Source organism: Myotis myotis, unplaced genomic scaffold, assembly GCF_014108235.1.
Source record: "Myotis myotis isolate mMyoMyo1 unplaced genomic scaffold, mMyoMyo1.p scaffold_m19_p_5, whole genome shotgun sequence".
In the NCBI taxonomy this organism is placed as follows: Eukaryota; Metazoa; Chordata; class Mammalia; order Chiroptera; family Vespertilionidae; genus Myotis; species Myotis myotis.
In genome coordinates, this window is record NW_023416357.1 from 110261455 (window position 1) to 110284909 (window position 23455).

The window sequence follows — 23455 nt, forward strand, 5'->3', positions numbered from 1 at the left end:
TTAATGAATGGCTATTTCTATTATACAGCTCCAGGTTGTAATGTTAGGCTATTTAAACAACTGTGTCTGTGTGGGGAAGCATGGGACTTGGTTGGAAAGTTTCTAAGGAGGAAATTCCAAAATGGGGAGTTGGCAGAAGGTGGCTACCCTGTTTCTTGGAATTCTGACTTAGGGGAGTTGGCCAAAGGCAGCTACCCCTATTATTCCTTGACCTTTCCAAACAAGTCTGTGCACGTGCAGACCCTCGGATGTTGGCTGGAATTTTTATGCTTAATCTTTAGGTATCCTTGCTTAAAGGACACTGCAGACACATGTGTCCTCCCAAGATTACTTACCCTACTGATTGTATCTAAAAGTTAAACCTTATCTCAAACTGTTCTTACAATAAAAGCCTAAAAAGGCAGGTGAACAAGCTGTCTGGTTCCTCGAGCCAGGCAGTCCCTTAGCCCTCTCTTTCATAGAAACCTGTGTCAGAGTAATCATTCAACCATCACTCAGGGTCTGCTGGTCAGTCCCCGGCATGTCTGCTACAGAGCTTTTTTGCAACTAGCTTCCCTCAAGCTTTTAAAAACTGTTCTGACCACTCCATTCCCTCCCTAGCTCTCAAACAACCCTAAGTAGATAATGAACCCTTTGGTTTCTATGCATCAGACTATATGGGATCCAGCCCTGTCTGCCCAGGGAGGTTTGTACCGTCTCAGTCTGCCCATATCCTTCGTAGATCTCCAGCCCTGTCCTGCTTCTCCACTGCTCAGTCACTTCAGGGCTGATGGGTTCCCCTGCGCTCACACAGTGCTTTAAGCTTTTGAACTTAAAGCTTCTCAGAAGACAGGTCACAGATTAAATTTAGGAGGAAAAATAGGAAGAAATGGAAATTAAGATTATAATGAAAAGCAACATTAATTGTGTTTTATTTACTGTCTAAAGTTTTACATAGAAACTTTCTCCCCAATTGACCACCCCCAGGCAAGCCCCCACTGCCCCAGTGTCTTTGTCCATTGATTATGCTAATATGCAAGCATACAAGTCCTTTGGTTGCTCTCTAAACCCCCCTCCCCTGTGATTTGTCTCTGGATCTATTCTTGTTCATTAGATTATGTTGATCATTATATCCCACATATGAGTGAGATCACAACATTAATTGTGCTTTAGTTCTTAACTCCCTTCTCCAATCAAAATAAACCATTCTAACATCATAAAGTGACTCCTCACACACCAGTTTTTCTTTTTCTTTTCTCCCTTTAATTTGGGGGATGGGAAACATGATTTATTGCAAAAAATCCTTAAGGAGGATACCACACATGGTAATCATATTTAACTAATATGTTAAATCAGGATTAAAAGTTTTCTACTTGTCTGAAATTGACTATGAAATATTTATACAATGGAATAGTATATAGCTGTAAAAAAGAACAAGGACATTCCTGGATAGTGCTGTCCAATAGAGCTTTCTGTTACCATGGAAATTTCTCTCATCTTTGCTATCCACTTAGTATCCTCTTGCTCAGTGTGGCTACTGATCACTTGAACCATGACTAGTACAACTGAGGAACTGAATTTTATTTTTAGTATAATTGGCATATAACATTAAATTAGTTTCAGGTGTACAACATAATGATTCGATATTTCTATATATTGTGAAATGGTCACCACAATAAGATTAATTAATATCCGTCATCCTACATAGTTACAATATTATTTTTGTTTGTGATAAGAACTTTTAAGATTTACTCTCTTAGCAAACATGCACTATAATATAATTTATAGTCTGGAACTGAAAAAAAATTTTTTTTCAAAAATATATTTTATTGATGTTTTACAGAGAGGAAGGGAGAAGGATAGAGAGTTAGAAACATCGATCAACTGCCTCCTGCACACCCGCCACTGGGGATGTGCCCACAACCCAGGTACATGCCCTTGACCGGAATCGAACCTGGGACCCTTCCGTCCGCAGGCCAACGCTGTATCCACTGAGCCAAACCAGTTAGGGCAGGGAACTGAAATTTTAATTTAACTAAAATTAAATTTTAGATACTTACATGTGGTGAGTTGTACTACTTTAGACAGCACAGGTTCAGGATGTACTGTTAGGGGGAAGGTGCAGCCCTGTGTGCATATTATAGTTCCATTTATATTTATGAAGAGGGGAAGAGCACGTGACTGTTGGTGTACGCATAGATTTCAGGGAGAAGGAGAAATGAGACTGAGGACAAGGTTTGGAGGAAGACTTTCAATATAGATTCTTATATACCTATTAGAGGCCCAGTGCACGGAATTTGTGCACAGGCAGGGTCCCTAGGCCTGGTCAGCGATCAGGGCTGATTGGGGCCTTCTGGCTGCAGGCCGGGGCCTTCCTTCCCCGGCTGCTGGGTGCTGGCTGGAGCCTTCCTTCATTCCGCGCTGCCCCCTGGTGGTCAGCGCATGTCATAGTGATCGATCGAACTCTCAGACTCCCAGTTGAACTCCTGAAGGGACACTTTGCATGTTAGCTTTATATATATATATATACTGAATTTTATGTCATGTGAACTTTTCCTAGTCAAATTTAAATAAAATCAATTAAAAATAGTTACCAATTCACCTTGTCAAATGGAATCAGGACCAGAGTAAAGGCCATCCATGCTGTCCTGTTTGCTGGGACAGGGTTCCAAGGAGGGGTGCTTCTTCACTGTCCCAGGCCAGAGGACGGTCCTCATCCCCTGGGCTCTCAGGGCTATGCACATGGCTGACCCTGCCCTGGGCGTGGTAATTATTATCACAGAGGAGCAAGAGGATGGAGAGGAGAAGAGATTGCTAAATCCCACACCTACGAGTCTGGAATTATGTTTTTAGGCAGAAAGAGCTTTTATTTTAGAGCTTTCTCTTTCTCTCCCCTCTCCCCATTATGTGCCTCTTTACCAACTTCTCTTACCTGGTCACATCATTTTGCACAAGCATTCGGTATACAGTTGGCACTGAACAGAAGACTGTGATGGGAAACTTGGAGAGCGTCTGCAATGTATAAGAAGTAAACTCTTGGTCTTACTACAACTTTAATAAGTGCCTAAGTGTCTATGGGAGGCACAGTGATTATTCTAATATAAATGCACTCACACCTTTCCTCAACTTATCTGTTCAGGTTGTTTTACTTTCTAGATGTGAAATGCCTTAAATCACGTTGTGCTCTGATTTCTGCAAGCACGTGTGCGCAGTCCTGTGGGCAGCACTGCTAACGCATTTCTCAACGCTGACCTCTTGGGCTCTGCTTACTTGCAAGATGGAAGTTGGCTCAAACTGCGGCAAATGATGTGCAAATACACATGCTCCCTGGATCCATGGCGAAAACACGCTGCTCCATGCAGACTTGGCCCAGCCTGTGTCGGAGGTGTTCCACATCACGTCCAAAGGTGTCAAATCCAGCCAGAACCTGGGAACAGAGCATAGGCCTGACCCATGTGGGAAACAAATCCAAAAGACCAACAAAGGAATCATCACCTGGCAGCTGTGGACCCTCCAGCTGCAGCTCTGTGAGCCTACCTTCCGTTTACAGACAATCCTAAACCGTAACTGCTGTGGGTGTGTGCAGTCATTTTAGGAGATCCGCTCGTGCCGCTGGTGAAGTAAATGGCCATGGTCTCATCGTGTCTTGTCTCCACACACGTGTGGTTGTCAGTGGCACGCCTAGGAAGGAAGAGCTACAGTGAATGTGCACGGTAAACACGTGTGGTTGTTCCTGGCCTGTGGAGGAAGGAAGAACTGCAGTGATTCTGCACATTAAACACCACAGGACAGACTGTCGGCACAGAAAAGGACGAGAAACCATCCACTCGGATCACGTTTCCCAGTGGTCAGGCCCCCAGTGATTTGGGTTGAATTCAAGGTGAATGCCATCTCCCTCTCCATCTTCTCAGGTGCTTTCTAGAATCAGATTAACTGCCATCGATAGCCCACTTATAATGGCCAGTTTCATAGCCTTTAATTGTATGCTTACACAATTAGTGCGTTTTAAACACTCAAGAGTTGTATCATTCCTGCAGCAGAATGAGAATTCTAGGATGTTGTAACAGATGGATTTGTGCAGAACTGCCCCTTCACCATGAATGCTTTAATATGTGATTTTCTTTTTTTTTGTTAATCCTCACCCAAGGATATTTTTCCATTGCTTTTTAGATAGAGTGGAAGAGAGACGGAAAGACAGAGAGAAACATCGATGTGAGAGAAACACATCAATTGAGTACCTCCTGCATGAGCCCCGACCAGGGCCCAGGCTGGGGGAGGAGCCTGCAACCAAGGTATGTGCCCTTGACCAGAATCAAACCCAGGACCCTTCAGTCCACAGGCCGACACTCTAGCCCAGCCGTGGGCAAACTACGGCCCGCGGGCCAGATCCGGCCCGTTTGAAATGAATAAAACTAAAAAATAAAAAGACCGTACCCTTTTATGTAATGATTTTTACTTTGAATTTATATTAGTTCACACAAACACTCCATCCATGCTTTTGTTCCGGCCCTCCAGTCCAGTTTAAGAACCCATTGTGGCCCTCGAGTCAAAAAGTTTGCCCACCCCTGCTCTAGCCACTGTGCCAAACCAGGTAGGGCAAAATGTGATATATATTTTTTAAAAGAAATGAGTATGTTAATAGAAGTCATGGGTAATCCTATCTAATAATAGACAAACATGGTAATTGACCGTACCTTTGCTACACCGCCCATTGGCTAATCAGTGCGATATGCAAATTAACCACCAACAAAGATGGCGGTTAATTTGTATACGTAGACTCCAAGTGGTGGAGCGAAGCCTGATGACCCGAGGCCGGCGGAGCAGTGAGGCCTCACGGCTCTGGGGTCGGCGGAGCAGTGAGGCCTCACGGCTCCGGAGCCAGGGGAGCAGCGAAGCCTGACATTTCTGGGGCCGGCTCCGGCTAGAACTCGGCCAGAGTGAAGGCCTCGGTCCCGGGTGCCGGAGGCAAACTGGTGCCAGCAGCCAGGGGAGAGGAAGGCCTATTGCACGAATCTCTTCGTGCAACAGGCCTCTAGTCTATAATAATAAAAGCATAATATGCTAATTAGACTAGATGACCTTCTAGGCGAAGCCAGGGCTGTGAGGGAAACCCGGGTCCCCGGTGCCAGAGGGAAGCCGGTGCCGGCAACTGGGGGAAGGAAGGCCTACTCTTGCATGAATTTCGTGCATCGGGCCACTAGTGGTATATAAAGCTGGGGTCGGCAAACTACTGCCCACAGGACAACTCGGGCCCACCTCCTGTTTTTTTAAATAAAGTTTTATTGGAACACAGCTATGCCCATTCATTTACATATAGCCTATGACTGTTCTCATTCTACAACAGCAGAGGTGAGCAGCTGTGACAGAGGCAGGGTGCACAGCCTGCAAAGCCTAAAATATTTATTCCCCACTCCTTTTATAGGAGGTGTTTGCTGACTTCTGGAGGATTGTTGTTCTGTTTCCCACATGAGCATCTACATGGTTCTGAAAACAGTAAATAGAAACACTTAAGGGGATCTATGCACCCATCCAGGGAAGGAAGGACCCCAGTTAAAGAGAAAGAAAGCATTTAGTTCTGAAGGATAACTGAGCTGTTATGTAAGTCAGACATCAGGGCAGCTGAGAGTAGGCAAGCTCTGCACATCCAGCATCTACGAAGCATACAGAGTTTATCAGGCCAAGGCTGAATCAATCAGAGCAGCCAGACCATGAGAAATGTAGGAAAGCTGTTTTGTTTTTTAAATATATTTTTACTAGAGGTCCGGTGCACAAAAATTTGTGCACTCAAGGGGAGAGGAGATCCCTCAGCCCGGCCTGTGCCCTCTTGCAGTCTGGGACCCCTTGGGGGATGACCACCTGCTGGCTTAGGCCTGCTCCCTGGGGGATTAGGCCGAAGCTGACAGTCAGACATCCCTCTGGCAGCCCAGGAGCCCTCAGGGGATGTCCACCTGCCAGCAGGGAGCAGGCCTAAGCTGCAGTCGGACATCCTTAGCGCTGCTGAGGAGGTGGGAGAGGCTCTCACCACCACCGCTGTACTTGGCAGCCATCAGCCTGGCTTGTGGCTGAGCAGAGCTCCCCCTGTGGGAGCGTATTGACCAACAGGGGGCAACTCCTGCATTGAGCATCTGCCTCCTGGTGGTCAGTGTGTGTCACAGTGTCCAGTCATTCCCAGTTGTTCGGCTGTTAGGGTCAATTTGCATATTACCCTTTTATTATACAGGAGTGCCTGGCAAGCCTAGGTGAGGGGCTGATGGCTGTTTGCAGGTTGGCCACAGCCCCTTCAGGGTGGGGGTCCCTGCTGGGGTGTCTGGCCAGCCTGAGTGAGGGGCTGATGGCTGTTTGCAGGCTGGCCACAACCCCAGCCACCCCAGCTCCCAGTGGAGGCTGGCTGGAAGCAGGTATCTGGGATTTATTTGTCTTCTATAATTGAAACTTTGTTGCCATGAGCGGAGGACACAGCCCGCTCAGGGCAGGCGGAAAGCTTGGCTTCCTCCATCGCCTGGGCAACCAAGCCTCTTGCTTGCTCCAGCTCCATGGCTGCTGGCCGCCATCTTGGTTGGGTTAAGCTGTTTTCAAAGCGTAGCAGAGCTAGACGAAGTGTGATTGGTCTCTGATTCCATAATTATCTTCCTTAAAAATAGGTAGTACCTAGAGCCCTGTACCTGTCACTCCTATCACAGACATGGTTTCCTTTGAAGCCTGAGGCAGAGTTACCATATCAACCTCTCACTACTAGAGCCCTTGAAGGTCACAGACAGGAGTGTGGGCTCAGCAGCCACACTGCCTGGGTTTGAACCAGCGCTGCCAGACCCTAGCATCTGATCGTATTCATCTGTATAATCAGTGTCTACCCGGAGGTGGTGAGATTAATGAGTTAATACATCTCAAGTGCCTGGAAGAGTTTTGGCATACACCAGAGCCACAGACATGGCAGCTATATTGTAGCCACCACATTATTTTTATTAAAATAGTCCTTGGCCATTGGTAAGAACTCAATACTTGTTAGCTGTTTGAGAGAAGGTGGGAGCATGCTCCCAAACCCTTGAGTGAAGCAAGCTCATTCTAGACAAGGAATTTGCAGTCCTCCTGAAGCTGAGAGAGAACCAACACCTGACAAGAGCCCTGGAAGCCCCCCGCAGGGTGTGGGCATCAGAATAATTCCGTTTCATAACTGCATTAATGAATACTGAGGGTTCTACACTCATGAGTGTTCTGTAAGGCTGACAGCAGTGTTGCTCTCCTCTGCTTTTGGAGCTGCTCCAAGCTCTGCAGTTGATGCTGTGGCACCTGCTAAACCCTGCTGCCGGGATGGAGGACTTACTCGGAGCCCTCTGACAGCTGCCTCGCCCAAGGCCAGGCTTCTTACTAGTACTTTAGCTGGGAACTGCTCTGAGGGGCTATCCAAACTCCAGGGGCCTCAGTGGGTCGGCTGGAGGCTTTTTTGGGAGTACACGGCAGATAAATTTCTTCTTTTGCCGAATCCCACATTCTTTGCCTTCCTTCACAGGTGTTGATCCTAAGAGAAATTAGTAAACTTCTTAATTCGATTAATCTCTGTCTCAGGGTCTGCTTCCTAAAAATCCCAACTATGAAAACAGGCCCAGCTCCTGCCTGCCTCAGAGCTGCACCCTGGCACAGTGCTAATCACCAGCTGCTCCCTTTGCCTATGGTGTCGTTTTTTAATGTATTTTTTATTGATTTGTACAGAGAAGAAGGGAGAGGGATAGAGAGTTAAAAACATCGATGAGAGAGAAACATTGATCAGCTGCCTCCTGCACACCCCCTACTGGGAATGTGCCTGCAACCAAGGTACATGCCCTTGACCAGACTTGAACCTGGGACCCCTCAGTCTGTAGGCCAATGCTCTAGCCCCTGAGCCAAACCAGTTAGGGCCTATGGTGTGTTTTTTAATATATGTTTATTAATTTCAGAGAGGAAGGGAGAGGGAGAGAGAGATAGAAACATCAATGATGAGAGAGAATCACTAATTGGCTGCCTCCTGCACGCCCCCTACTAAGGATCGAGCCCGAGCCCAGGCTTGTGCCCTGACTGGGAATTGAACTGTGACCTCCTGGTTCATAGGTCGATGCTCAATCACTGAGCCATGCTGGCTGGGCTGTTTATTATTTTTATTGTCATTTTTCTGATCAAATCACTCGTGGACTGAGTATCTGGTCAATGTTGTCTTTTTTTGGGGAAGCTATTCTACAATGATGGTTACTCACTTCATCATCTCCTTGAGGTCCCCCCACCCCTCTCGGGGGTTCTGAGACACAATGAGCTTGGAGCGCAGGTTTTCACACTGAGATGCCACCGCATCTACTGCTGGGGCGACAGCATCATGGGTGACAATGCACTTGGCTTTTGAAGACTGCAGTCTGTAGAGGATGTCGTTCTGGGTCAGCTGAGTGGTCCCTGGAATGAAAACTGCACCTAAAGGAGCACAAAAGAAACAATGTTTAGAAGGAAGTCTTCCCCACCCTGTTAGTTGGGGTGTGCAGGTAGCTCCATGCATTCTGCATTTCTCAGAATGGCTTCATCCACTTTCCAGGCAAGGTGTCTATCTGTCTTCCTTTCATTACTCTGCTTTTGCCTTTCATGGGATCTCAAAGCTTTGGCCTAAAATGAAACGATGGTAAATGCTGGATAATTATCTATCTGAAGACCATAACATTCAGCTTGAAGGGGGTTTTAATTGAAAAGTATATTACCCAGCACTTATTGAGTACTTGAGAGTCAGGTGCTATTCTAAGTGTTTTTGCATATTTTAACTCATTTATAATCCTCACCCAAAAAGCCCAAACACAAAAGCTATGAATAACTTTCCCAACATCACCGAAGCAGAAGGCAGCCATGCAGGACTGGTCCCTGAGCCCCCCGAGCCAGCTGTGCACGAGGCCACTTCATTCAATGCCTCTTAGAATGCACAGCTGTTCCGCTTCTTCCCAGAGGGCAGGACTGAGGCCGCCACCCCGCTCTGTGCCGCCGCCACTGCCGCCACTGCCTGTGCTAACTGCTCTCTCTGCAGGTGAAGGGCAAGGCTGAGTGCAGAGCCTGCAGAGCCGGGCCCTCTGATAGGTTGGCCTTGGACAAGCCACTTCATCTCCATGAGTCCCAAGTTGTGCAGCTGTAAAATGGGGATTATAATAATAGGTGCTACCTTCTTTATAGGATTGCTGAGGATTAAATTAATTAAAATGTGTAACAAATTTAAAATAGTGCTGAACACATTTTAGCTATTGTTTTCTCAAAGGATTAATGGGCTTTCAAGACTATATGTTTATATATTGAATCTGCCTATAGCAGCGGCTCTCAACCTGTGGATCATGACTCCTTTGGGGGTCGAATGACCCTTTCACAGGGGTCGCCTAAGACCATTGGAAAACACATATATAATTACATACTAGAGGCCTATTGCACGAAGAGATTCGTGCAATAGGCCTTCCTTTCCCCTGGCTGCTGGCACCGGTTTGCCTCCGGCACCCGGGGCCCAGGCCTTCACTCTGGCCAAGTTCTGGCCGGAGCTGGCCCCAGAAACATCAGACCTCGCTGCTCCGCTGGCCCCAGGGACATGAGGCCTCACTGCTCGGCCGGCCCTGGGCCGTCAGGCTTCGCTCCACTGCTTGGAGCCTACGAATGCAAATTAACCGCCATGTTTGTTGGTGGTTAATTTGCATATGACGCTGATTAGCCCATGGGAGGCATAGCGAAGGTACGGTCAATTACCGTGTTTGTCTATTATTAGATAGGATTGTTCTTGTGATTAATCTTTATGCTTTAATTATGTTTAATTTGTAACAATGAAATTGGGGGTCACCACAACATGAGGAACTGTACTAAAGGGTCGCGGCATTAGGAAGTTTGAGAACCACTGGCTTATAGCCACACCCAGGCTTCATTTCAACACTCGGGTTCCAGGCCTTCCCAGAGGGAGGAAGGCACTCACTTCACGTGCCCGACTCCTCCCGTGACCCAGGCTCCACCCTGAGTCCTTCCACTTCAGAAAGGCTAAGCCTCCAGGGAGTGCTGAAGGGACAGGCAACTGCAGCCACAGAGCCTTGTGACGGGGTCCTGGTTGTGGAATATCTCCTCTTTGTAACAAGGCGACGCTGACCAGGTGTAACTCCAAGGCTACTCCTGTGAGATGTCTCACCTGGGGACAGGCAGCTACCCGACACTTTCCAAGGTGTGAGGCACGAACAGTGAGTCAGCACATCATGAAGAAGCACAGTATTTACTTTTATTTATTTTTTTTATTACTGTGTCCCCCATTTTCCCCATTAACCCCCTCCGAGCTGCCCCTCCCCCACACCTCATTGTCTGTGTCCATGGGCCATGCACATATGCATCCAAGGTCCTTGGTTGATTACTTCCCTCCTCGACCCCCCTTCCCTCTGAGATTCTGCACTAAGAAGCACAGTACTTAAATACATCACCCTTAGATAATTAATTTCAGCCAATACATAATTCATCTATCTTTAAAAGAACCTATTGCCTGCCCTAACCGGTTTGGCTCAGTGGATAGAGCATCAGCCTGTGGACTGAAGGGTCCCAGGTTCGATTCTGGTCAAGGGCATATATCTTGGTTGCAGGCACATCCCCAGTGGGGGGTGTGCAGGAGGCAGTTGATCGATGTTTCTCATCGATGTTTCTAACTCTCTCCCTTCCTCTCTGTAAAAAATCAATAAAATATATATTTTAAAAAAGAACCTATTGCACTAGCCAGTTTGACTCAGCGGATAGAGCATCAACCTGCAGCCTGAACGGTCCGGGGTTCGATTCCAGTCAAGAGCATGTACTCAAGGGCATGTACTTTGGTTGTAGGTTCCCTGGCCCTAGTCAGGGTTCGTGCAGGAGACAGCCAATCCATGTGTCTCTCTCACATAGATATTTCTCCGTCTCTCCCTCTCCCTTACATGCTCTCTAAAAATCAATGGAAAAATATCATCAGGTGAGGATTAACAGAAAAAATAATTATTATTAGGAACTCTCAGCTGCAACCAGGCTTATTGGGTCAGAATCCACATTAAAACATCTTTTTAATTAAATTTCTTGGGGTGGCATTGGTTAATAAGATGATATAGGTTTCAAGTGTACCATTCTCTGATACATCATCTGCGCACTGTATTGTGTTCACACCCATCAGATCTTTTCCCACCACCATTTATGTGACCCCCTTTACCCTTTACTACCCCTTCCTACCCTCTTCCCTCTGGTACCCATACTGTTGTCTGTGTAACAAGATTCCCAAGTGATTCATGTGCACATCAAAGTTTGAGAAAAATGAACTAGGTGGTTTTTAAGAGCTATTCCTATTTGAAATTTTATGAAGCTTGTAGCAAATGTTGGCAACTGCAAGTCTAGTTCTGACTTGCCGAGTGACTTTGGGGAAATGACGTAATGTTGTGTTTTTTAAATTTATCTTTATTATTGAGAGTATTACAGATGTCCCCCCTTTTGCCCCCACTGCCCCCTTGCATCTGGTTCCTGCTCCTCCAGGCCTTCACCACCCTATTGTCTGTGTCCATGGGTTATACATATATGCATATAACTTGTTTGGTTAATCTCACCCCATCCCCACCCCCACCCCACCTCCCCCTTCCCTCCGAGATCAGTCAGTCTATTCCATTTTTCCATGCCTCTGGTTCTAATTTATTCATCAGTTTATTTTATTCATTAGATTCCAGATATGAATGAGATCATGTGATACTTGTCTTTCTCTGACTGGCTTATTTCACTTAGCATAATTCTCTGCTGTTGCAAAGGATAAGAGATCCTTCTTTTATACTGCTGCATAGTATTCCATGGTGTAAATGTGCCACAGCTTTTTTATCCACTCATCTGCCAATGGCTGTTTCCAGATCTTAGCTATTGTAAATTGTGCTGCTATACACATAGGGTGTTTCAGAACTCTTAGGATATATTCCTAGAAGTGGGATCACTGGGTCAAATGACAGTTCCATATTTAACTTTTTGAGGAAATTCCATACAGTTTTCCAACAGTGGCTGCACCAGTCTGCATTCCCACCTGCAGTGGGCATCCTCGCCAGCACTTGTCATTTGTTGATGGTAGCCATTCTGATACCTCATTGTCATTTTAACTTGTATCTCTAATGATTAATGACATTGAGCATTTTCTCATATGTCTCTTGGCCTTCTGTATGTCTTCTTTGGAGAAATTTCTATGTAGGTCCTTTGCCCATTTTTTAATTGGATTGTTTGTCTTTCGTTCAGTTGTATGAGTACTTTATTTTTTTTCAGTTTCAAGGAAAATGATTTTTAATATAATAATGTTACATGCAATAAACCTTAATATCTCAAGAAAAGCCATTTTAAATGTGATGTTACATTCAATAAACACAAATTATTAAAGAAAAATGATCTTACATATAATATTACATGCAATAAACATTAATATTTCAAGAAAAGGATTTTAAGTATAATAATATTACCAAAACTGTACTAACAGTATGCTATCACAAAAGTTGTCAGAAATATTAAAAATCTGCTAGTAACAGAATTACTTCTATTATATTCTAGTATTCTTTTTTCCCCTCTGGCTCTATTTTTGTTCATCAGTTTATGTTGTTCATTATATTCCACAAATGAGTGAGATCATATGATATTTATCCTTCTCCAACTGGCTTATTTCGCTTAGCATGATGCTTTTAAAGTCTATTTTGTTGGATGTGAGTATTGCTACTCCAGCTATTTTTTTTCTTTTCCACTTGCATGGGAAATTTTTTTCCATCCTTCACTTTCATCCTGTGTGTGTCTTTTGTTTTGAGGTGCATCTCTTGTAGACAGCATATAGTTGGGTCATGTTTTTGTATCCCTTCCGCTACCCTACACTTTTTAAAAAATAAATCTTTATTGTTCAGATTATTACAGTTGTTCCTCTTTTTCCCCCCCGTAGGTCCCCTCTACCCGGTTCCCACCCCACCCTCTGCCCTTACCGCCCCCACTGTCCTCATCCATAGGTGTACGATTTTTGTCCAGTCTCTTCCCGCACCCCCCATACCTTTTTCCTTCAGAGAATTTTCAGTCCACTCCCTTTCTATGCCCGATTCTACTATATTCACCAGTTTACTCTGTTCATTAGATTTTTTTATTCACTTGATTTTTAGATTCACTTGTTGATAGATATGTATTTGTTGTTCATAATTTTTATCTTTACCTTTTTCTTCTTCTTTCTCTTCTTAAAGAATACCTTTCAGCATCCTATCTAATAAAAGACAAAAAGGGTAATTGACCATGCCTTTGCTACGCTTCCCATTGGCTAATCAGGGCGATATGCAAATTAACCGCCCAAAAAAGATGGCGGCTGGCAGCCATGCAGCTGAAGCGAGCAGGAGGCTTGCTTGCTCCAGTGATGGAGGAAGCCAAGGTTCCCTGCCTGTCACGGCCTGCCTCTGAGCTCTGAAAGCAACTAAGTTTCAATTATAGAAGCTAAGCAAGCCCCAGATACCTGCTTTCAGCAGGCCATGGCCTCAGAGCTGCAGCGAGCAGGAGCCAGCTCTCAGCTCCAGTGACAGTAACAAAGTTTCAATTATAGGAGGTAAATAAATCCCAGAATAAAAAAAGAAAAAAGAAAAAAAGGAGAGACTGGGAGCTTCAGTCGCTGTCCAGCCTGAAAACGGCCCTCAGCCCCTCACCCAGACTGGCCAGGCACCCCAGTGGGAACCCCCACCCTAAAGAGGGTGTGGCCAGCCTGAAAACAGCCATCAGCCACTCATCCAGGCTGCCCACGCACCCCAGTGAGGACCCTCACCCTGAAGGTGGTGTGACCAGCTGCAAACAGCCATCAGCCCTTCACCTAGGCTGGCCAGGCACCCAAGCGGGATCCCCACCCTGATCCGGGACACCCTTCAGGGAAAACCAGCTGGCCCCCACCCATGCACCAGGCCTCTATCCTATATAGTAAAAGGGTAATATGCAAACTGACCCTAACAGCAGAACAACTGGGAATGACTGGTCACTATGACACACACTGACCACCAGGAGGCAGACGCTCAGTGCAGGAGCTGCCCACATCGGGGAGCTCTGCTCAGTCACAAGCCAGGCTGATGGCTGCCAGTACAGTGGTGGTGGTGGGAGCCTCTCCTGCCTCCTCTGCAGTGCTAAGGATGTCCGACTGCAGCTTAGGCCTGCTCCCTGCTGGCAAGGGGACATCCCCTGAGGGCTCCCAGGCTGCCAGAGGGATGTCTGACTGCCAGCTTAGGCCCAATCCCCGGGGAGCAGGCCTAAGCCAGCAGGTGGTCATCCCCCGAGGGGTCCCAGACTGGGAGAGAGTATGGGCCGGGCTGAAGGACACATCGCTGAGTGCACAAATTTTTGTGCACCAGGCCTCATATTTCATATAATACTGGTTTGGTGGTGATGATCTCTTTTAGCTTTTTCTTATCTGGGAAGCTCTTTATCTGACCTTCAATTCTGAATGATAGCTTTGTTGGGTAAAGTAATCTTGGTTGTAGGTTCTTGCTATTCATCGCTTTGAATATTTCTTGCCACTCCCTTCTGGCCTGCATAGTTTCTGTTGAGAAATCAGCTGATAATCGTATGGGTACTCCTTTGTAGGTAACTGTTTTTCTCTTGCTGCTTTTAGGATTCTCTCTGTGTCTTTTGCTCTTGGCATTTTAATTATGATGTGTCTTGGTGTGGTACTCTTGGATTCCTTTTGTTTGGGGTTCTCTGCGCTTCCTGGACTTGTAAGTCTATTTCTTTCACTATGTTGGGGAAATTTTCTGTCATTATTTCTTCAAATAGGTTTTCAATATCTTGCTCTCTCTCTTCTTCTGGCACCCCTATAATTCGGATGTTGGTACGCCTGAAGTTGTCCCAGAGGCTCCTTACACTATATATTTTTGGATTCTTTTTTCTTTTTTCTTTTCTGGTTGGGTGTTTTTTGCTTCTTCGTATTTCAAATCTTTGACTTGATTCTTTGGATCCTCTAGTCTGCTGTTGGATCTCTGTGTATTATTCTTTATTTCAGTCAGTGTATGCTTAATTTCTAGTTGGTCCTTTTTCATAACCTCGAGAGTCTCACTAGATTGGCGGTTTCTAGAAAATTCTTGAAAAATCTTATAACCATGGTTTTGAACTCTATATAGAGTAGTTTGCTTTCCTCCATTTCTGTCATTGGGACCTGTTTGTCTGTCTCCACATTTTGGCTGCTTCCTTGTGTTGATAGAGTGGCTTTGTGCTAGGTGTCCTATGGGGCCCAGTGGCTCAGCCTCCCCAATTACCTGAGGTGGACGCTCTTGGTGCACCCCTTTGTAGGCTGTTTGCACAGTCTTATTGTAGTTAAGCCTTGATTGTTGTTGGTATCACTGGGAGGAATTGACCTCCAGGCCAATTGGCTGTGAGAAGCAGCTGTGTCTATGGTGGGAGAACTTCTGTGCTGAAGACACTCTTCTGGGGCAAGACTTGCTTCAGTGGGGCTTTAGTGCTCACTGAGTCTGCCCTGAGTGTGTCCCTTATGGATCTGAGGAGTTGTAATCTGGATGGTCCCACTCTGACCACTGGGTACTCTGGCTCTTGGATCTCTGAGGAGGTGCTAATTTAGCCTCTGCCTGAGGCTACTCAGCAGGAGCTATGGAGAGAGCTGCAGATTCCCCTTCCTTATTTGGGGTTTGGAGGTGCCCAGATGAGGCCCAGCTGTGACACAATGCAAGCTGCTGTGGGGCCCTGGGCCTTCTTTTGGATGTTCTGGGTCTCTCTGACCCAGCTGCAGTTTGTTAGGTAATTTTAGATTGCAAAGGGCCAGGACATTCATATGCAAAAGCCTCTGCCACAGCTTGGGTGGGGCGGGGTCTCAGGGAATCAACAGGGTGGAGCAAAGAGCTATGGCTGATCCTCAGCCCTGCCCTAAGAGGCCCCGGGTCTCAGTGTCCCGGTAATCGCTGCAAGCACCTCTGAGAGAAAGCCGCCCTCGAGTTCCGCCCAATGCCAGACAGTCCAGTTTCTCCCCGTATGAGTGGGTCCACAGAGACTCTCCCGAAACTGGAGTTCATTGCAGTCGGGAGCTTGAGACTCCCTCCCGATTGAAAAAGACAACTGTGTCCTCAGTTGCCAGCCCTTTCCACGTGCGCCTCCATACCTCTGCACTTTACTTCCGCACCTCCTCTGAGTCTCAGTGTGCTTTTCTCTTTCTTTCTAGTTGTAGAATTTCCACTCAGCCAGCCTTCCTGTGGTTCTGGATGATGTTCGTTTTGTCTTTTAGTTGTAGTTTTCAAGTGGTTGTGCGAGGCAGCAATTTTAGGTGTTCACCTATGCCAATATCTTGATTTCTCCCTGTCTGGGTCACTTTTCTGGGTCTGCCCTGCCCTGGGCTAACCTACAGGGCCGCTACCCTACACCTTTTGATTGGGGCATTTAATCCATTTACATTTAGGGTCATTATTGAGAGGTACTTATTTATTGCCATTTTAATTCTGTATGGCTAGTTTTCTCTCTGTGTTTCTTCTTCTCAGCAATCCCTTACAGTAATCCCTTTAGCATTTCTTAATAATGCTGGCTTGGTGATGATGTACTCCTTTAGCATTTTTTTTTTTTTTTTTGGTCTGGGAAGCTCTTTATTTGACCATCTATCTTGAATGATAGTCTTGCTAGATATAGTAATCTTGGTCTCAGATCCTTGCTTTCCATTACCTTGAGTACTTCATGCCAAATGGGAAATCAGGTGTCAGCCTTATGGGAACTCCTTTGTAGGTAACAGTTTTCTTTTCTCTTGCTTCCTTTAAGATTCTTTGTCTTTAATTTTTTGGATTCTAATTATGATGTGTCTGGGCGTGGATCTGTTTGGGGTTCTCTGTGCCTCCTGAACTTGTGTGACTTTTTCCTTTAGCAGATTAGGGAAATTTTTTACCATTATTTCTTCAAACATCTTCTCTATTCCTTTCTCCCTTTCTGCCTTGTCTAGCACACCTACCATTCTAATATTGTTAGGTTTCATACTGTCCCACAGCTCCCTTAAGCTGTCCTCGTTTTTAATTGTTTTTCTTCTTTTTGGTTCTCTAATTGAGTGATATTTTCAATTCTGTCTTCTATTTCACTGATTTGATCCTCAGCTTCCCCTAATCTGCTGTGTACTCCTTCTAGTGTGTTCTTTATTTGTGCTATGTCATTCTTTATCTCAGACTGTTCTTTTTTCATAGTTACTATATCTTTTTTCATACTGATGAGCATCTTTAATATCAGTACCTGATGTTAAAACAGTACCTGATCTGAACTCTGTTTCAGATACATTTCTTATCTCTGCTTCATTTATCTCTTCTTCTGGAGAATTCGCTAGTTCTTTCATTTGGGAGTTGTTTCTTTGTTTCCTCATTTTGGCTGTCTGTTTGGGTTTGTGACTATGTTTTAGGTAGATCCTCTTCACCTCTCAATCTCTAGTGCATGACAGTGTTAAAGGCTGTTTCTGACTAACTGGATCAGGCAAAGATTCAAAGCCTCCAGAGATGCCTCTGTCTACAGACTGATAGGATTCTGACTTGAATTGCCCCCAGGCAATTATCCTCAGGTATGGCGAGAGTTTTTTCAACAGGGTGGAGCAGTAGCTTCTGCCTGGAGGCTATTACTTTTAAACCCTTAAGTGGCCTCAGGCCAAAGTGTTCTCTCATAGCGTGTCTCAACTGTCTTCCCCCCAGGCTAGGCAGATGTCTATGTGGGAAAGATGTCCTCCACTGTGTGAGGGAATGGCTCAGCCCAGGAAACTTGGGGTGTCTGCCTTCTGAGCTTTATCCCCCAAGTCCCTAGTCCTGGCTTCTGCGCTCACGGCTCCAGTCCACTTAACACACCCTCTGCTGGAGCACAAGGTGAGTGGCTCCACAGGGAATTTTTGTGCGTTGGCCCTTTAAGAGGGTGCCCGAACTTTCAGCTGCCACTCCCTGGCAGACAGCACCCACTGCTTTTCACAGCTAGATGCTATGTGGGTACCCTCCTCAGTTTGGTGCTCTCTGCTGGGGAGCCCAGCTTTGGGATTAGATCCCAGAGGTCTCAGTGGCAACCCCCCGCCCCCCCCCCCCCACACGGCTGAGCTATCTCTCCAGGACTCCCATTGCTATCTGTGGGAGCCCCGCCAACCCTTTCGTGCCTCCACCCCTCCTACCAGTCTCTATGCGGTCTCCACCTTTGGTCCTTGGGTATCAGGGTTCTCTCCTGTGAGATTTCCATTGAATATTCAGGAAGCCTTTCCGTATTTCAGTTGTACTTCCAGTTTGTTCCTGGGAGCATGTCCGAGCAGCATCCTCTTACTCTGCTGCCATTTTTAATCATTCATATGAGTACTTTATATATTTTGGAAAGTAACCCCTTATCAGACTTATCATTGGCAAATACATTCTCCCATACAGTGGACTCCCTCTTCATTTTGATGCTGGTTTCTTTTGCTGTGCAGAAGCTTTTTATTTTGATGTAGTCCCATTTGTTTATATTTTCCTTTGTTTCTCAGGAGAAGTTTTGTTGAAAATACTACTATGTGAGATGTCCGAGGTTTTGCTGCCTACGTTTTCTTATAGAATTTTTATGGTTTTGTGACTTAATGGTTTTTTTTTTTACCAATCTATGAAAACTTTGGCCTCCCTATTTATAAAATATGCCCCCCCCCAAAAAAAAGAAAATCATAAGACTCTCATGAAGACTGAATGAGCAAATGTTGTCTTTTTTTAAGGCAGAGGGGCCACATACATTACAGAAGCCTCATAAAGATCTGTGAGCTGATATTGGGTATTTCACTAGCTTTTTGTGGTAATTAACACTTAAAGAAAGGGACCAGCTCATTGGGAATTAATATTTTAAAATAACTATATACTAAGATTTCTGGTGTAACTGGATTTGGCTTGTAATAATACAAAGAGTTGGAAAATTAAAATGTGATATAACAGAGTATGTTTTTGAGGGCTGTCGAATAGAACTCTCTGAGAAACTGGAAATAAGGGAACTAGACTGCCTCTGAAGAGCTAAACTATAAACTCAACATAAACAAGGTCAGAAGGAAACATGCAAAGTCAGTGGAAGCAGACATGATTCACAGAGGAGCAACCTGCACCTGGTACATGCTATGTTAGCAGAGGACTGGCCTCAGGAGGGCCCCTGCACCACAGGGCAGGTGGGAAGGACACTTGCTGGGCATCCCGAGCACACCCACCCAGGCCTGTCTAGAGGCGGTCATGGGTGGGGGACTTCATGTTAGGTCCTGGGATGCGGTGATCCCTAGCCAGCACCCACGTTCACACCAGGTGCTTTACGTTTCAAACCTACCAGTCACCTCCTGCCTCAGCACCTTTGTGCCTGCTCTTCCACTTGCTAGAATGCTCCCATCACCTACCTTCTCCATTGGCGGAGTCGTCCCTCAGGTCTCAGCAAGAACACCCTGGCTTCCTTAGTCTCAGTGGTCCCTCTTACACACTCCGATGGCTGCTGTGTTCTCTCCTAGGACTTGTTACACTTATACAGTATGTGTTTATATATCTCGTGACTCTCTCCCACTGGACCCTACACCTCATGGCTCCTGAAACAGAGCAAGTGCCCAGTGACCACCTGTTGCATGGTCGTATGGGTGGGTATAGAGGGATTGGTGGATAGATTGGACTTTCAAATTCTGGTGCCAGTAAATGATGAAAGTTACTGTTCAGCAAACACACTTCCAGCTAAACTTCCTCTTGTCGTGCAGGTGTCTTAACAGGGAGAAAGGGCTACTCATGCCAGAGTCTTTTGGTCCTTCATGCAAATAGATCAGTTGGTAGTGTCATCCACTCCATAGCATAAACCTGGTAATGAGGGCCCCTCACCACACCCCAAGATCCTGTGCTGTACTCTCCACGCACTGACACGGACCAACTTCTGACCTGCCAGGCTAGTGCCCAGCTCTGGTCAATATCAGACAGGGCTGTGATGTCTGCAAGGCTTCCAGTCAGACAGTTTCCCTCCTCTGCTCCGTGGTTCTCGAACCTGACCAGGCATCAGAACCACCTGAAGGGCTTGTTAAACACAGATTGCTGGGTTTTGCCTGTCCCCACTGAGTTTGGGATTCAGTAGCTCTGGGGCCGGAGAATTTACATTTCTGACCAGTTCCCAGGAATGCTGATGTTGCTGGCCAGAGGCATGAGAGCCACAGCTTAGCACTGTTTCTCTGTAGGACTCGGCACCTTTCACTTTGGGGAAACATAGTAAAACTCATCCCACTTTTCTCCCATTTAGTAATGCATTTCTAAACTTTTTAAGACTCCTCAAAGACAACATTCAATTCTACATTTTTAATTATTATTGATTTCAGAGAGGAAGGGAGAGGGCGAGATATATAGAAACATCAATGATGAGATAAAATCATTGATTGGCTGCTTCCTGCACACCCCGACTGGGGATCAAGCCCAAAACCCAGGCATGTGCCCTTAACTGGAATCAAACCTGGGACCCTTCGGTCCACAGGCTGACGCTCTCATCCACTGAGCCAACCTGGCCAGGGCCATTTTTATTTTTTTATTGCAAAATATAGCAAACATGCAACAGAATTTATGTAGTGTATCTATATGACTTACTTTTAAAATATAAAAGTATGCATTACTTACCACCTAGCCTAAGAAAAAGAATTTAACAATATGTGTGAGGCCCCATGTGCCTGGCCCCAGTTTCCCAGAAAGCTATTGGCCAAATCTGTTAAACATTCCTTTGCCGTTCTTAATCATTTTATCACATATGTATATAACCCTAAGAAATACGAGAACTGAAGTCCTTGTAGATATTTCAACTACCTAAGGTTTCTTTTCTTTTTTAAAAAATATACTTTACAGATTTTTTACAGAGAGGAAGGGAGAGGGATAGAGAGTTGGAAACATCAATGAGAGAGAAACATTGATCAGCTGCCTCCTGCACAGTCCCTACTGGGGATGTGCCCGCAACCAAGGTATGTGCCCTTGACTGGAATCGAACCTGGGACCCTTGAGTCCGCAGGCTGACACTCTATCCACTGAGCCAAACCAGTTAGGGCTACCTAAGGTTTCTTAAGAGGGGAAACTTATTAAGAGATTTCTGAGCACATTTCCAATTCTGCCATGAAGACTGGCATAGTTAGTATAATAGACTTATCATTCATCACCGCTCTCTCCTTCCAAGAGATTCTGCCTGCTCCCCTGCCCACAGCCTCAGGAACCATGTTCTATCAGAGGAAGTTGCCTCTGACCACATCAGAGCGGCCTAACCCACGCCATACCTCAAGTATTTGACTGAAGAGACGGAGTGGATTATTGGATGGGACGGATAGGGTCAGAGCCTGAGGAGTCTGTGTGGCAAACAGTCACGTGCCGGCCAAATGAAAGGGAACAGAGAAACCATGTGTTAGTAGAAAGAAGTCAAAGGGGCGACGCTTAGACGATGAAGACAAGAGCCCTGTGGCTCCAGAGCACGAGCGAGAAAGCAGCTGCCTGCTGAAGAGCCTGGGTCTTTGCAGAGACCGCTATTCCTCCTGCACTTCATTTCTGCAAGGTTCTCAGTAGGTGTTCAGCAGTTCTTCCTGCCTGAGCTGATGTGAATGCATCTGTGGTCCTGGCAATCAGTCCCTTAATAAAACAATGTGCTTACGCAGCATTTGTGAACGCAATCATTTTGTTTCCAAAAACTGTCACAGTGGACTATTTAGACACAGACAACAGTGAGGTGATGGCCAGAGGACAGGGGCAGGGGCTGGGTGGAGGTGGGCAAAGTGGGGGGAATGGGGACAACTATAATAATGTCAACAATAAAAATAAAGTAAAAATCCTATGTAATAAAGAGCTAATATGCAAATGATTGTCATGCCATCATGCTGTAACAGCTTAGACACTCAACACCGGGGAGAGAGGAATGGGGACCAGCCAGGCACAAATGAGCTCGCGAGAGAGGAATGGGGACCAGCCAGTCTGCAGCCCGGGAGAGGGACAAGCTGCCCACCTCGTGGTCCCAGGTGCCAGCACCTGCAGCTGCGGCCCAGGCAAAGCAGCCCGCCCATGGTCCCCTGAGGCTGTGAAGCCGGCCCGGGTCCTGGGTGCCTGCAGCCGGCCAGAGGGAGGGAAGCCCAGGTCCCAGGTGCGAGGAGAAGCAGAGATGGTTGGGGCGATCAGGCCAGCAGGGGAGCAGTTAGGGGTGATCAGGCAAGCAGGCAGAGGTGGTTAGGCATGATTAGGCAGGCAGGCAGAGGGGTTAGGAGCGATCAGGCAGGCAGGCAGGTGAGCGGTTAGGAGCTAGCGGTCCCGGATTGCAAGAGGCAGTCGGACATCCCCCAAGGGGTCCCAGATTGGAGAGGGTGCAGGCTGGGCTAAGGTACAATGCACCCTCCATGTACAAATTTTATGCACTGGGCTTCTAGTATATAAGTAAATAAATAAAATAAAAGTGGACTATGCAACTCCAACATATAATTTAAATGTACACATGAGATAACAGTATATAACTCTCTGCAATTCAAGTAATGATTATAATAAATTAATAATGGCTATTTACTATAATGATTTATTATGACAATAGGAATATTAGTTCAACAAACATTTTGCTGAACATTTACTATATGCCAATCACTGGAGATCAGAGATGAATGTATCATAGTCATTGCCTTTTTAAAAAATATATATTTTTATTGATTTCAGAGAGGAAGGGAGAGGGAGAGTTAGAAACATCAATGATGAGAGAGAATCATTGATTGGCTGCTTCCTGCACGCCCTGACTGGGGATCGAGCTCACAAACGGGGCATGTCCCTTGACAAGAATTGAACCCAGGACCCTTGAGTCCACAGGCCAATGCTCTATCCACTGAGCAAAACTGGCTAGGTCAGTCATTGCCTTTTGAGAGCTGACATGGTCCTATGAGAATGACAGATGTGGGAGCAAATACCCCAGACAACAGAGCACAGGCTAACGGACACGCATGTTTTGGGGTGAGCCTAAAAACGAAAGCACCTAGAGTGGAGCAAGCAGGCCGGGCGGCTTGAGGAGCCGACACTGAAGCCAGGCCTTGAAAGCCTAACGACAGCTGTCTAGGTGGGGAGTGTGGGAAGGCTTTCCAAGCGAGGAAGCGGTGTGCCTAAGCGCCACAAGGCAGGAAAGGTCGCGAACCTCAGAGGAAACCATTTGGCATGGAGTATGCGGGGGAGGAAATGAGAATAAAGAGAAGCTAGCTAGAGCCTTCCATGACACCTGCAGGTCAGATTTAACTGGGAGACCATGGGGAGTTATTAAATAAAGTCAAGCAGCCTATTGCTAGGATAAAAATGAGTGTTCTAGAAAGAACACTGTTGATGGAGGATGAATTGGATTGGGGAGGACAATACAGAATTAGGGAAACTTTGGGGAAATCCATTCAGCAGATGGCAAACATGTGCAGTGAGGTGAGGCAATGAAATGAGAAAAGAGGGGCTCTGGAGGGCATTCGGAGATCAGCTTTCCAAGGTGCAGGAACTGGCTAGGAAGGCAGAGTCACAGAGTGATGGCAATAATCGGGGGGAGCAAA

General features: G+C 46.1%; 1 protein-coding gene across 2 annotated transcripts in view; it reads right to left on the bottom strand.

Annotated features, from left to right (window-relative positions):
* The window catches only part of ACSM3 (acyl-CoA synthetase medium chain family member 3), a 69308-nt gene that overhangs the window by 9683 nt on the left and 36170 nt on the right, over positions 1–23455 (bottom strand). For both annotated transcript variants that reach the window (XM_036308235.1, XM_036308234.1), the window contains 5 exons: positions 8205–8412; positions 3517–3660; positions 3250–3406; positions 2912–2991; positions 694–817 (listed from right to left, as the gene is read on the bottom strand). In XM_036308235.1, the coding sequence (XP_036164128.1) occupies positions 694–817; positions 2912–2991; positions 3250–3406; positions 3517–3660; positions 8205–8412 (713 nt within the window). The remainder of the gene's footprint in view (positions 1–693; positions 818–2911; positions 2992–3249; positions 3407–3516; positions 3661–8204; positions 8413–23455) is intronic.